At 45.2% G+C, this 13,429-nt stretch overlaps 1 protein-coding gene across 3 annotated transcripts in view; it reads left to right on the forward strand.

Annotated features, from left to right (window-relative positions):
* LOC142572813 (cytochrome P450 3A31-like) overlaps nucleotides 1–13,429 on the forward strand; it is a 185,081-nt gene that overhangs the window by 60,875 nt on the left and 110,777 nt on the right. For all 3 annotated transcript variants that reach the window (XM_075682184.1, XM_075682183.1, XM_075682185.1), the window contains 2 exons: nucleotides 1,242–1,302; nucleotides 7,444–7,513. In XM_075682184.1, coding sequence (XP_075538299.1) covers nucleotides 1,242–1,302; nucleotides 7,444–7,513 — 131 coding nt within the window. The remainder of the gene's footprint in view (nucleotides 1–1,241; nucleotides 1,303–7,443; nucleotides 7,514–13,429) is intronic.

A 13,429-nucleotide genomic window follows, 5' to 3' on the forward strand; every position in this document is an offset into this window, starting at 1 on the left:
TTCTTTATTGAGCTACGCTATCCGTTCACGCAGTCTCCTATTGCGTCTCTGTTGTTTCCATTGGTGCTGCCCGTGTGTTTTGGCTTCCCACATGAGCAGCAACCGGGAGTATATTGACTCGAGCCCATCTGTCGATGGGATCATTTGCGTCACGCGCTCGATATCCTACCGCAGTTGGTCGCTCCGTTGTCCTATGTCTTTGATGTCTTCCACCTGTTGCTTGTCACGATGTTTGCATAGGTGATTCCAGTTGGTGATCTTCATTTGACGACCGGCACTGTGTTCCTGAGGGCCGTCTTCTGCTTCTATGGAAATAATGTAGTGATCGCTTCCCAAGTCTTGCATGGTGTTTGTCCAAGTGACTTTGCGTGCGTTGCACGTGAAAGTAAGGTCCGGCGTCGTGTCAGTGCTGACGCTGTTGCCCTGCCTTGTTGGTGCTGCGGGGTCAGTGACCAGCTCGAGCCCGGCGTATTACGCCGTCGCCCATAGATGCATGCCTTTGGGGTGATCGTGCTTGTGACCCCACGCCGTGTGCACCGCGTCAAAAGCCTCTGTAATTGGGGAGGAAGTCGTTTTCCACCTTGAATATGGGGTCAGAATATCGGCCAGAATGAGCGATAATCACAGCTAAATTCTATCTTGGAAAACGGAGCCGATGTGAGATGCGTCCGCTCCCTTCGGCGACTTCTTCCTCATCCTTCAGGACAAGATTTTTTTTTTTTTTTGAAGGACTTCCAACGACGCAGTAAGGGCGGGTCTTCTGACAGGGATCACCAGAACAGATGTGTGTGCATGCATGTTCTGACGTTCGGAATTGTGAGAGAATTTTGTTGTTATTGCAGTCTGCATATATATTTTGGTATGCTGCTTGGGAACTTTGAATATTTCGTATTTCTTTAGCAATTAATTTCAGTTCTCGAATTTCAGAAGCTACTTCGACGCAGAACGAATACCACGAAACAGTATATGTTATTCAGTAACAAAATAATATTCTGCCAAAGCGTAGCAGTTCAGTGCCAATATTGGACAGTAGTACAAAGAATTTGGGACAGGCATCTCGATCAGTAGAATTGAAAAGCATGGAGGCACACCGTCAAGTTCACGCATGACAGCACTACACTTCTAAGTTTAGCGCTTTTAAAATTGTTAGCCATATCGCAATTATTCTCCGTTCGCGTCTTGATGCACGCGTGTGTGGGTTACGCTAGGCCACTCTGGATTTTATATTTATTTTCTTTCAGAACAAGGCATGTGACATCCTACAGGTTCTCCTTAAGAGTGAAGAAGTGGATGCCGCTGCAGGTACGTTTCTAAATCTATGTAAACCGAGATGTTGTGATTGCATGCGTAAGTTCTTTACCTTATGTATACTATATTTTATGTACGCCTTAATAACCATGCTTTCAGTGTGCGATATACAGATCCATCTACAATTTTCGTTTCATGGCGAGAATAACTCAACCACATTCGGAACATTTTTGTAGGAACGTGACCAAGGTTTATGGGGTGGCTGAGTAAGATAGGAAGCAACTAAGGTCGAGAGTAACCTTAAAAAATTAATTATAATTTAGTAATTACTGTTTCTTTTCAGAACGCGACAAATTGTATTATCTCAAGATGTTCACCAGACTGCAACTGTCGTGACGAAAAGAATGTTTGCTATTTTGGTCACTTAAATGTTGTCTATAGCGTTTACATTAAGCTTACCATACCAAACAATTCCCTACAGGCAAACCTCGGCTAAACCGCGATATCTCCGTGAATATGTCGCAACGTTACTAAAGATCGCACCAAGATAAATGTTAGGACTGTTACATCCTGGCGGCGAGGAGTTACGGAGTCCCCATCTATCGGAAGCGCCTCGCTCGCGTAGTATGAGGGATCACGCGGCGCGCTCCTCATAGGTTTTGCTGTCAGCGCTCACTGAAAACACCACGCGCGAGCTCTTCCGGACATTTCTGTAACTAATTTTGAAACGAGAGAAGTATTTTACTGTCTAAATAATAATCTTGGGCAAACTGAAAGCACAGAATCGTTTACAGACGCTATCTCTTTACCGGATACGTACAGTGAACGCCACTGCGCGCGGTCGCCGCGATGTAGTCTCCCGAACCGGCTTCTTGAAACGCTGAGAGCACACTATGTGAAATATGCTCTTACAGTGTTTGTATAACTAAATGGAGCGTAATAGAATGAAGCCTCAATGCAGCGATCGCACAGATTCGCAGCGACTGACTGCGCGTCTGCGTGCTTGTCCGCGCACTGTTTCGCTTTCGCCGCGTGCGCGTTTTCGCACCGTGCCATGAGCTTTAGGCCACACAATATGAGCATTTGACAGTATACAAGCAACCATTGTTGCGTGGGCGCTGTCAGAGCTGTTAAAAAATAATTTCAATGTGGAGACTTCGACGCCTGTGATGTGCCGTCGCGACGATTCAATCTTTTTTTTTTTCTTCTAAATTCTTGGACGTTTCAATATTATTTGTCCAGTTGCGCCGCACTGTATGTTTATCGGTGTTCTCAGCGTGCGATTTCCCGCTGCTTCTTGTTTGTAATCCAGTCTAATAATTCATAACACAAACATGACCATCTGCCATGCTTTTTTAATGTGCTTCTTACCACTCCCTTTCCACTTCAGTGAACTTGTCAGTATCTATAGCATCGACAAGTTTCTAGACCAAACCGTCATGACATTATTCGGGCAGCGGACTCGGGCGAGTGTCTCAGTGCGCGTTTTCCGAACATCGCAGACCCGGCGCCGTAGCAGAAATCTTCCTCGCGTTTGTGCTTGCTGCATACCCGAGTTGTAGCCGACGACTGTTTGCCGGTTTGATGTTTCGCGAGCCAAGCTTCACGCAGCTTCTTGTCCTGCGGCTACGTGTGAATAAGGCTGACACCGGGCTCCGTTGCATATGTCCGGCACTGCGGCACCGAGCAGTAGCCTACCATGTTGCGCGCCTTCAAAGGCAGCCTCTACCTATTGTAGTGCTTTCAAGCGTTGTAAAGGACACTCGAAGCGGGAAAATCTCGCCACTAAATGAGGATCGTAGCGTACGAGGGAATTTAAACTCGTTTTAAGCTCGCTTCGGCGCTCTCGAAGCAGCCGACGCGGTTGCTATGTCCACGTGATCCCTAATAGCACGTCACCGCGACGGTGGCGCCAGCTTTTCCAGTGGTGGAGCTCGAGGCCATTATAGTAAATTGCCTTGTGAGGTAGTCGAGCAGCTTTTCACTCGCCGCGGTTGCTTAGTGGCTATGGTGTTAGCCTGCTAAGTACGAGGTCACTGGACCGAATGCCGGCCACGGCGACCGCGTTTCGATGGGTGCGAAAACGCTCGTGTGCTTAGATTTACGTGCATGTTAAAGAACCCTAGGTGGTACAAATTCCCGAAGTCGCTTACTACGGCGTGCCTCGTAATCAGATCGTGATTTTGGCACGCAGAACACCATAATTTAACCGAGCAGCTTTTCGTATTTGTGTACTGGCTATCTGAAGATCATGAAATGTTATAGGCAAGATCTTTATTACGATAGCAATTATATGGACACTGCAGGCGCATTTCTACCGTCGACGTCGCCGCCGCCATTAGGCTCCCTATAATGTCCAAGGGCGATAAAATCCTCGCCGTGCGCCGTATGCTCTATGTGCGAGTGAAAGCATGAGAGGGTGAGCCTGCGAACGCGGCTCAACCACTGGCTCAACCTCGCGTGCGCCAGCGAGGAAGGCTGGGCGGAAGTGCACCTTCTCCTTTCGCGCGCGAGGCACGGAGGCGCGGCGAGGTGGGGGAGGTGGGGAGGAGGGGAGATGGGTATCCTCCGGCGGCTGCTGCTTATGGCACGGCTGTGGGGGAGCCGTATCTTGAAAGCGATCTGCGACATGGCCAAAGTGCGCGCCCGCACGGGCCTAATCTTCAAAGCGATCTGCGATGTTTGCAGACTGCGCGTCGTGCCGGTGGCTTCGCATGCGCTGTGCTTTGGGCGTTCCGTTCGCGTTGAAGCGAGAGATGCACGAAGGTCAACTGGCTCGCTGCTGGTGCCGCGCTTACTCACTCCGGCATTTTGACAGCTTGTTTCCGCGGTAATCGGGTGAGGTGTGTTCATGTTTCCTTGTGCGCATGTGACACCACGCTTATTTACTTGGTATGCCTATGTTTAAAACATTATACGGGCAATAAAACTCATAATCTTACTTAGTAAAAAGCTGTCCATTAATTTCCTATCGCAATCGATGCTTCGTCTTTCGGACGAAACTGCGACTTTTTCTTTCTGAAAGTACGCAGGAATATAACAGGTGAACCTTATTGTGGAGTTCTTCTCTATTTCTTGGCGTTCGGGGCCTTCTTGGGCTCTTAAAGGGAAGCTGAAATACTTTTCGAAAAAAAGTGAGTTCCCTGCGGCATTGTACAGATTTGAGCCCACTCAACACGAATACCTCGTTTAAAAAGGGCGGAAACAAACACAAGCGGCTGTTTTTTGCAAGGAAACGCGCACCAGCGCCTCAGGGCATCGCGCGAACGCCGCTGTTGCCCGTGATTGGTCGGGACTGTTGTGACGTCATTCACGGGGATTGCCGGTCGGCGCCGCCGTTTCAGAGCGTAGCACGCTGTTCTGTTCTGGCTTCACAGCTGAGTTGTAAGCATTATGAGACGTTATCGCTATCTCGGACAGCTTGTATTTTCGCCGTACATGTTCGAACCGACAGCCGATACAGAAAACGATGGCGGTAACGGCGGCATCGACGATGTTGAGTGTGCCAACAGGGAGAGTGATGTGTGAACCTTCTCGCGTGTTAGAAATCTTAGCTGGTACGTACGTTTTTTCATGTAGTTGCACGTTCAAATGACAGGAGAAAAAACGCGCTAAAGTGTGACTGGGAACTTGCTGCTGGAAGAATGCCGAAGCACTAACTTCTCATAAGATTGTAAACACGCGTGCAATTCCGCGATGTCAAGCACCTTGTCTCTGCTTGTCTAAAGTTCCGTGGCTTTTTGCGTGTTGATACACAATCGCGAACACAAGTGCCGCGTTTCAAAGCGCGCACATACAGTGCTGCGAGCTACATTCATGGAAGTTGCTTATCATACACATCCAGAGGGGGCCAGGGAGATTATGCGTGCAATATTCATACTATGGTTCGACGACATTACGATTGTGTCTCGATCAAGAATCGGTATGCGTGCTGCATGCTAGTGTTGACACATAGATATTATGCAGTTTTAGCACCGCCGTATGGTAAACATGGCAACTTTACGGTAACTGCGACCGTACGTCGAATGTCGCCAGGCAAGCGACATTCATACCTCAGGTGGAACGCTGTGGAAGCTACGCAAGAAGTCCGGTCACCAAAATTTATTACTCCCCGCGTTTACGTCTATGCTTCGCAGCGTGCCAGCGCCGTTGGCTCGCGCAAGTATGCACGTGAAGCTGCCGCGACGGGCTGCAATTCAAAAATAACGAGAAGCAAATTTATTTCAAACAACGTTTTAGCAGCCGTATAAGTACACGGATTGTTTCTATACGTAAATTCTTTTTTTTTCATTCAGAACTGAGCGCCTCTTGGCGAAGGCCGCTCTTCGAGGTGACGAGGTGTTTCTCTTGTGGGAGAATATAGACGGAACAACGCCGGGCTTCAGTAACGCCGATTTAATTGGAATACCGATTGCCCACATCGTTGTCAAGCTCCAATGATAATCACTGTCGCGGAAATGGTCCGAGCACAGCACAGTTGATTTCGTCGGCACGAAATTATCTCTCCTCACCGCACGGACCCACTGCGCTGCAAGCTTCTTGTCCTTCGGGAACATGTGAAACACCACATCGCCTCGCCCGCCTGTGTTTGCACAGCCGAATGCTGCACAGAACGAGGGCACTTTGGGCGCCCTTGGCTGTAGGCACTCACGCGGCACAGAAAGGATGCGTAGTTCACGAAAATGGCAAAAGGAAACAAACGCCAGCGGCAGCAGATCTCTCGTAGCGTCGTTTAGTAAAGCGCAGGACGGAAAGAAGCATGCCTGCACATGCCAGCACGCCGGTCCGGCAGCACGGTCCCCGGGAATGACGTCACTCTCGGCGGTTCTCTCCTCCGGCTGCCTCCTCACCCGGCGCACCGGGGAGCGACGGCATGTGCCCGCGGGGGGATTTATAAAACGATTTCCGCCGCTTATATTAAAAAACGAAGAAAAAAATTTCACAACCGTAAATTATTAGGTCTGTTCTTCCCAGCTCCAGCAATTCATGGAAATTGAAAACCGTTTCAGCTTCCCTTTAAGTGAATTATTGCATTAAAACCGTGACTTCAGTCGTAAGCTCTAGAAGCATGAGCATAATGTATTGCTGTAATTAATAATAAGACATTGTAAGTAATGATTGCGACCAATTTATTGTCACTAATTTTCTTCGAGTGCTACAAGGAAATCCAGCTGTTTCTGAAAACCTAAATGAAAACGTAGTGTACAATTAAGTGCTTTCAGTAAAAAAAAGGACTCTTACTATATTACTTGGATAAAATTTCCTCCTTGTTCGGCAAATCTTTTAGAAGCCTTTCTGATGATCTCGGATTACTTAAAGAAGGCCATCCGCGCGTGCTCCCAAATTTAGCTGGTCCCTCCCGTACTTGCACAAAATACGTAAGCTTTTGTGCTGCCTCATAGACTTCTTTGCACTGGATACATTGTAATCCGGTACTAGCAACAGTCTCTTGGACTTTCCATTCTAAATATTCTGGCAGAACCACGAAAGAACATCGTCAAAGTCAGCGATAAATCTTTCCGATTACCCTGCTACGTCTATCGTGCTACGTTTCTTATGTGGAGATGGTGAGGCCTGGGGCTCACCATCCTCATCGCTCTCCACTTCCTGTGTGCATAACAGGAAGAGGAGAGCCTGTGCCGACCAGTCACGTAGTTTTCCTTTTTTCTTGCTTCTCTGCGCACGCTCTTTTACTCTCCCCCTCCTCCTCCGCACTTGTGCTTCCCTCTCAGGTTCTTCATGCGCCCTCACTATTTTTGCCACCAGCGTGTTAGATCGCCGCCCGCCAACCATGCACACCTGAGGAAGTAACTAAAGAAACATATTACTTGGATACGACATATATTTTGTTTCCGTATGGTAGCGGCAGCTTCTTGTTCTAAAGTGATTATTGTAGTTAATAACAAAAATATATTCATATAACTTTCACAACAAACTAAAGATAAATACAACAATACAAAGCGTTGCTTAGTCACGGCATGGCTGTTTAGGCTCAAGAAATATTTAGAATTTTTCAGTTGTTTAGAATTTCATTTATTTAATAACATTGAAAACGTATTCCTGCTTCAAGGGCTTTAAAACAACATTCATTCAACATAGCGCATTTTCGCACTGTCCTCGCTTGGCCTTCGTAAGTATTTTTTCGTGTAGTAGAAATCCTGGCACGCTGGTGTTTTTATTTTTCTTCTTTTTCAGGCAATCAAGTTCATAACCGCCTATCTAGAGCCGAAATCTTGGTCAATGCGTGCGTTTTAGTCTCTGCCGGGTAAGTCGCTTTTTGTTGCTATAGCAACTACATGTACACCTCAAGCGTAAGGCCCCCCCCATATATTTATGTGTAAGTATGCTACATGCTTAGCCATGCTGTACATGCAGGTTTTATTGCTACACTGTTCAATAGCTAAAGTGGCACATACCAGGTCTTACAGCCTCGACTATATCATTCGTCAGAATTTTGTGATTGGCAGCCCATAAACCACTGTCTTGAAACACATCCTCACTTAACATCCTTACTATAACATCCTTACTATTTCTCGGCTCACTAAATACAACCTAGGTATATTTTCCTACAGATTTCTACATAATGAGCTACCAACAATCACATTTTCACCATCTAACCTGGCAACTAATAGTACCACCAGATTCGCGTTGAATAACAATATTCTTTTACCACGAATACGCACTAACTACGGTAAACAAACCATGGAATTACTTCCATATCAGTGTGGAACACTCTTCCTCTCATTATGAAAAATACAAGATCTTTACACCAATTCAAAAGGGAACTCAAAATACATTTTTTATTGACAAACTAATGAGAAAATTTACTGTAACCGTTTTTTTTTTGTCCGTTCTTTCTTGCTTTTTTGCTTTTTTGTGTTTTTGTTCTTCTAAATAAACTACTGGTATTTTCTTCACATACAATTCTTTATGTTACCGTGAGATAAGCTAAACCTTGTTATTACTTGCAATGAATTCTGTATTTTGCTCTGTTAACGTTCATTTCCTGTTGCTTGTATAATACCTTATTATATGCTACTGTTGCTTTGAGATGTCAATTATCATAACTATTCTTGTACAGGAGGTCCCGATACAGTCTTTGACTATAGGACCTCCTCCTGCATACTAAATACTTGTAATTTGACCCAAATCCTAACAATAAATTCTGATTCTGATTCTGAAAAATATTGAAACGTGCGAGTGGAGTTTGGATGAAGAGAAGTACGAAGTTGGGCTGGCTGGCGTGCGGCGCTGTGGACTGCTTTCACTGAGCGATATCTTCGCATTCTTCATTTTGTGAATAAACACGATCCATCGTCACAATTGTGATGGAAGGTGCGAGGTAAGCCAGCTACTGCCTAATGCTACCTGAGGGACATCGTCTGGCAACAACGGAAGCACAGCAATACGAGCTTCGCCGCACCCGTCTACTTGCGAGCTTGGCAACACTACCTCAAGAAATAAGCTTGAATAGAGACACCCAGCAACCATTCGCGAGGCCATCTCCTTTCCACTAGAGGACGCCGCAGACCTTCATAGGAAAACCAGGCGACGACGTGGATGAATGGCTCAGCTATGATCAGCGGGGAGCCGATCCAACAGTTGGAATGCCGCTAGCAATTTGCGTAACGCGGAGTTGTTCGTTGATTTCACTGCGTTGGTATGCTTTGAGAACCATGAAGTCACTTTGAAAAACTGGAAACTATTTGAGGAGGAAATCAAGAAATGCTTTGGAGACCCAGCAACGAAGAAGAAATGTGCGGAGCAGATGTCGCAGAGAACTGAAGTCACCGGGCAGACTTGCAGAACGTACATTGAAGAGATACTGAAGTTTTGCAAGTATGTGGATTACTCACATGGCGGAAGAACACAAGGCGGGCCATATTCTCAAAGGTAATGCCGAGGATTTTTATCACTTCTTCATCGGCAAGGAGACTCCGGAATCACTGTAGAACCTTCGAGGCCCTTACAAGAAGTCGCATCGCTTCGAAGTTTGGACGTCTGGCCAACGTCACGATGGTCGCCACTGTCTGCCATGAGTCACTACTTGCCGGCCTTTCCTCCACCATTCGTTTGATTGTACGCGAGGAACTACGTCGGTATGTTTCTTTTCCTGTGCAAGCTAGATACACGCATGGTGATATACCATCCACAGCTATCAATGCTGCAATGGCCTCTAACGTTGTGCCGCCTTATGCGCCCCGTGACGGTTACAGCTACAACAGCCGACCCTCTCCGTTCGTTCCCGAATTGGAATGGTGCACCGAGTACACTTGCAATACCGCGACTTTGGGTATGCCGCGTGAACGCCCCGTGTGCTGCCAATGCGGTGTTCGCAGACACATAACCCGCCACTGCCTTACATGACGTCGCCCACGTACGACATCTTCCAAGCGATGTGCAGCATTCCTAAGGCGAAGCCAAGGGCCAGATCACACCTACTTGCTTTCGGATCCAACTGCACAGCAGCCGCTGTACCTGCAGAATAACCATAGTGACTATTCCAGCCTGACTCCGCCTGCTACGCGCCACGGACGGTTACCATCTCCATTGCCCCGCCCACGGCTTTCATCTCCGACATCGAAACTAGCCTGCGCCGCCGATGGAAGTGAGGACGCTGGACTTACGGCATTGCACACAAGTTTGCTTCCAGCAGCTTCGATGCTTCAAAACAAGGTTCATGTGCTTGTTGACGATGTTCGCACAATAGCTTTGATAGACACCGGAGCAGCTGTTTCTGTAATGAGTTTAGTTTTCAAGGAACCAGTTGGCCGTAAAGTTATATTTTATTGGGACAAACCTACTACCTTTCGAGCATGACAAAGAAAGGCGTACACTGACATAGTAAAACTTACAGCTTCGTTGTAAAAGGACGGGTCATGGAGGAGCCCGCGTTGACTATCGACGTCTCAACTCTATTATTTATTTACTTATTTATTTATTTATTTATTAGGTACCTGCATCGCCCATGCGGGCATTACAGCATGGGGGATTACATTTTAAAGGAAGGAACAAGTCATCACATACATAAAGCGCGATAAAACGCATTACTTTTTCAATATTAACAATGTCAGGCGAAAGAGCATTCAATTCTCTTATAGACCGAACAAAAAAAGAATACCTAAGGACGTCACCCCTGAAAGGAAACTCGCGGACTTTCACCGCATGGTCGCGTCTCAACGACGTATGAGTAGGCGACTTAATATATCTTTCTCTCTCGATCCCTGTTTTTGAATAATAAACAGCGCGAAAAAATTTCAACCTCAGATTTTTTCGCTGGTGTTTTAATGCTTGCCACGATAATTTAATTTTACTTTCTGTCATACTTAATTTTCTACCATAGTTATTAAGAACAAACCTAGCTGTTCTATTCTGCACTCTTTCAAGCTGTTCCGTGAGATCAGCCGTGTAGAGATCCCAACGAATACAACCGTACTCAAGTAAACTACGAACATAAGTGAAATACAATTGCTCTTTTAAATTATTCGGTATGTAACTTAAGTTACGGCGGAGGAATCCCAATGAAAATATTACCTTATTCTTATATGCGTAATATACCTGCTCCATCTTAAGTCAAACGTCATTAAAATTCCTAAATATTTGTATTCGTCAAGCTTGTTTAATGCCATATTACTCAAGGTATAAGTGCATGACTGAAATGCGCGCTTCCTTGAAAAGGTGACGTGAACACATTTTTGAACATTTAGTGATATTTCCAACGTATTGCACCATGTTCCTATAAGGGCTAAATCAATCTGTAATAATGAAATGTCATTTGCGTTATCTCTGACTCTATAAATGACACAGTCATCCGCAAATATTCTAAATGAAGACGTAAGGTCACTTGCAATATCATTAATAAACAGTAAAATAATAGGGGACCTAAAACTGATCCCTGAGGAACACCTGAGGTAACTGGAACATATACAGAAAAAAAACCGTTGAGCACCACAGACTGCTCTCTTGCACGAAGATATTCGGCAGTCCAAGCTATGACACTGTTGTCCAATTTGTAGGCCCTAAGTTTTGAGATAAGATCATGTGCCACGACATCAAAGCTTTTTTGAAATCTAGAAATATGCAGTCTATTCTTTTGGTTTTGTCTATTGCCGAGGCCAAATCACGAAAAAATTCTACTAACTGTGTAGAGCATGAAAAACCTTGTCGAAAACCATGTTGACTAGAGCTTAGAATATTGTGTTTAACTAAATGCGACATGATTGAAGTATAAATTATGTGTTCCATTAACTTGCATGTGATACTTGTTAAGGATACCGGTCTGTAGTTCTCAACGGCACTTCTCGATCCACCTTTGTGAATGGGTACAACCGGTGCCAGCTTCCAATCACGCGGTAAACAAGACTCAGATAAACACTTTGTAAATAACCGAGAAAAGTAAAGACACAATATTCCAGAACAGTTTTTAAGAATCGCTGCCGGAATATCATCGGGGCCACAAGCGATCGTCGGCTTCATCTCCTGCAGTAATTTACGCAAACCTTCTACACCAAATATAACCTCAGGCATTTGTTTAATATCCATTTGGCAGATCACATTAAGAGTTCGAGAACGCTTTGGTCTAAACACTGACAAGAAAAAATTACTAAAAAGTTTCACTTTGTCTTCATCAGCATCAATTATGGTTTCAGAGCTGTTTAAGGGGGGATAGAGTTGTTTTCTTTGCCGTTACACTTAACAAATCTCCAGAACTCTCTGGATTCTTTGAGCAACTTCACACCAAGCTTTTCGAAATAGGTATGCTTGTCCTGCTCCGCAAGATTCTGAAAGCTTTTTTCAAACATTTCAGTTCCAACCAAGTATTCTGGGACTTCGCTCTCTGAAACTTGAGATAAGCTCTCCTAATTTTTTGTATTAATGTGCGCAGCTGATGATTAAACCAAAGCTTATCCCTTGACCGTTTAGATGAGATAACATGAGTAGGAACAAATGTATCGTGCAATTCACACAGCTTGTCTTTAAACGGCTTCCATAACTCTTCAATGCTCAATTCATCAACTAATGCATCAAAGGTGGGAAAATATGGCTCGAACGCCGAAATTATAGCCCCAAAATTAGCCCTCTTATACACGCAAATCTTTCTGGGTGCCTTCTTCGGCACGGACATATATTGAACGTTTATATCCGCAGTAAAAACACAATGGTCACTTAAGCCGGGAAGTACATTCACATTTGTTAAAATGTTCGGGACATTACATGAGAGCAAATCAAGTAAGTGACCTGTGCCTTCGCTCCGTGATGCATTACGAAGGTACTGTTGAAACGTAAAATCACAGACAAGATCCAAAAAGGCAGAATACGCATGGCCACTGACCGACGCTACAGGTTCGTCGCACGACCAGTCTATACCCGGAAGATTAAAATCTTCACCTAGTATTATGATATCGTTTTCAAGCTTGTCAAGCAAAGCAGACAGCTGAAGAAACTGGTCGTATGATGATCCGGGAGGACGGTAATATGATCAAATAACTAGACTTTTCCCATTAGATAGCCTCATCTTGCAAAAAAAAAGCAGACTCAAGATCGGCTGTAGAACCTTCCAGTGGTACACATGATAAGCTTGAGCTAACAAGAATAAGTACCCCTCCCCCTCTTGCTCCTCGATCGCGTCTGAAACAATGATAGCCATCTGGAAAAACTTCAGAATTTAAGATGTTCGAATCCAACCACGACTCGGTGCCAATAACTATTGACGGCTCAACTGATCTAAGAAGGATATGGAAGGAATCGACTTTATTTCTTATGCTCCTGCCGTTTATCACCAAAACGCTGAGCATTTCCTTTATGTTAGTCACTGGTGATGGTCACATCTGCTTCACTTTGTTGGTCACGCTATGAATCTGATAGCGTTCGTTGCCCATGTACAAATTAACAAACTTTAGTACTGCTTTTATACTTTCTTGCCGATTCTGTTTGGCAAAATTCCTTAAACGGCTTCTTTTACCCTCACCACGCGTGAAAAATCTTCGGCAATGCTGTAGTTCGTGCCCTTTAACTTGCGTGCATTATTTAACACTTGTTGGCGCTCTTTGAAAGAGGAAAGCTTCACTATAATTGGGAGTGCTTTATCTGCTCGATAGGTTCCTATCCTGTGAGCGCGCTCAATTCCAGCAGCATTCAGTTCCAGTTTAGTGCGGCACAGGTTTGAGACAAGTTCACTTGA

Source organism: Dermacentor variabilis, chromosome 2 (assembly GCF_050947875.1).
Source record: "Dermacentor variabilis isolate Ectoservices chromosome 2, ASM5094787v1, whole genome shotgun sequence".
Classification (NCBI taxonomy): domain Eukaryota; kingdom Metazoa; phylum Arthropoda; class Arachnida; order Ixodida; family Ixodidae; genus Dermacentor; species Dermacentor variabilis.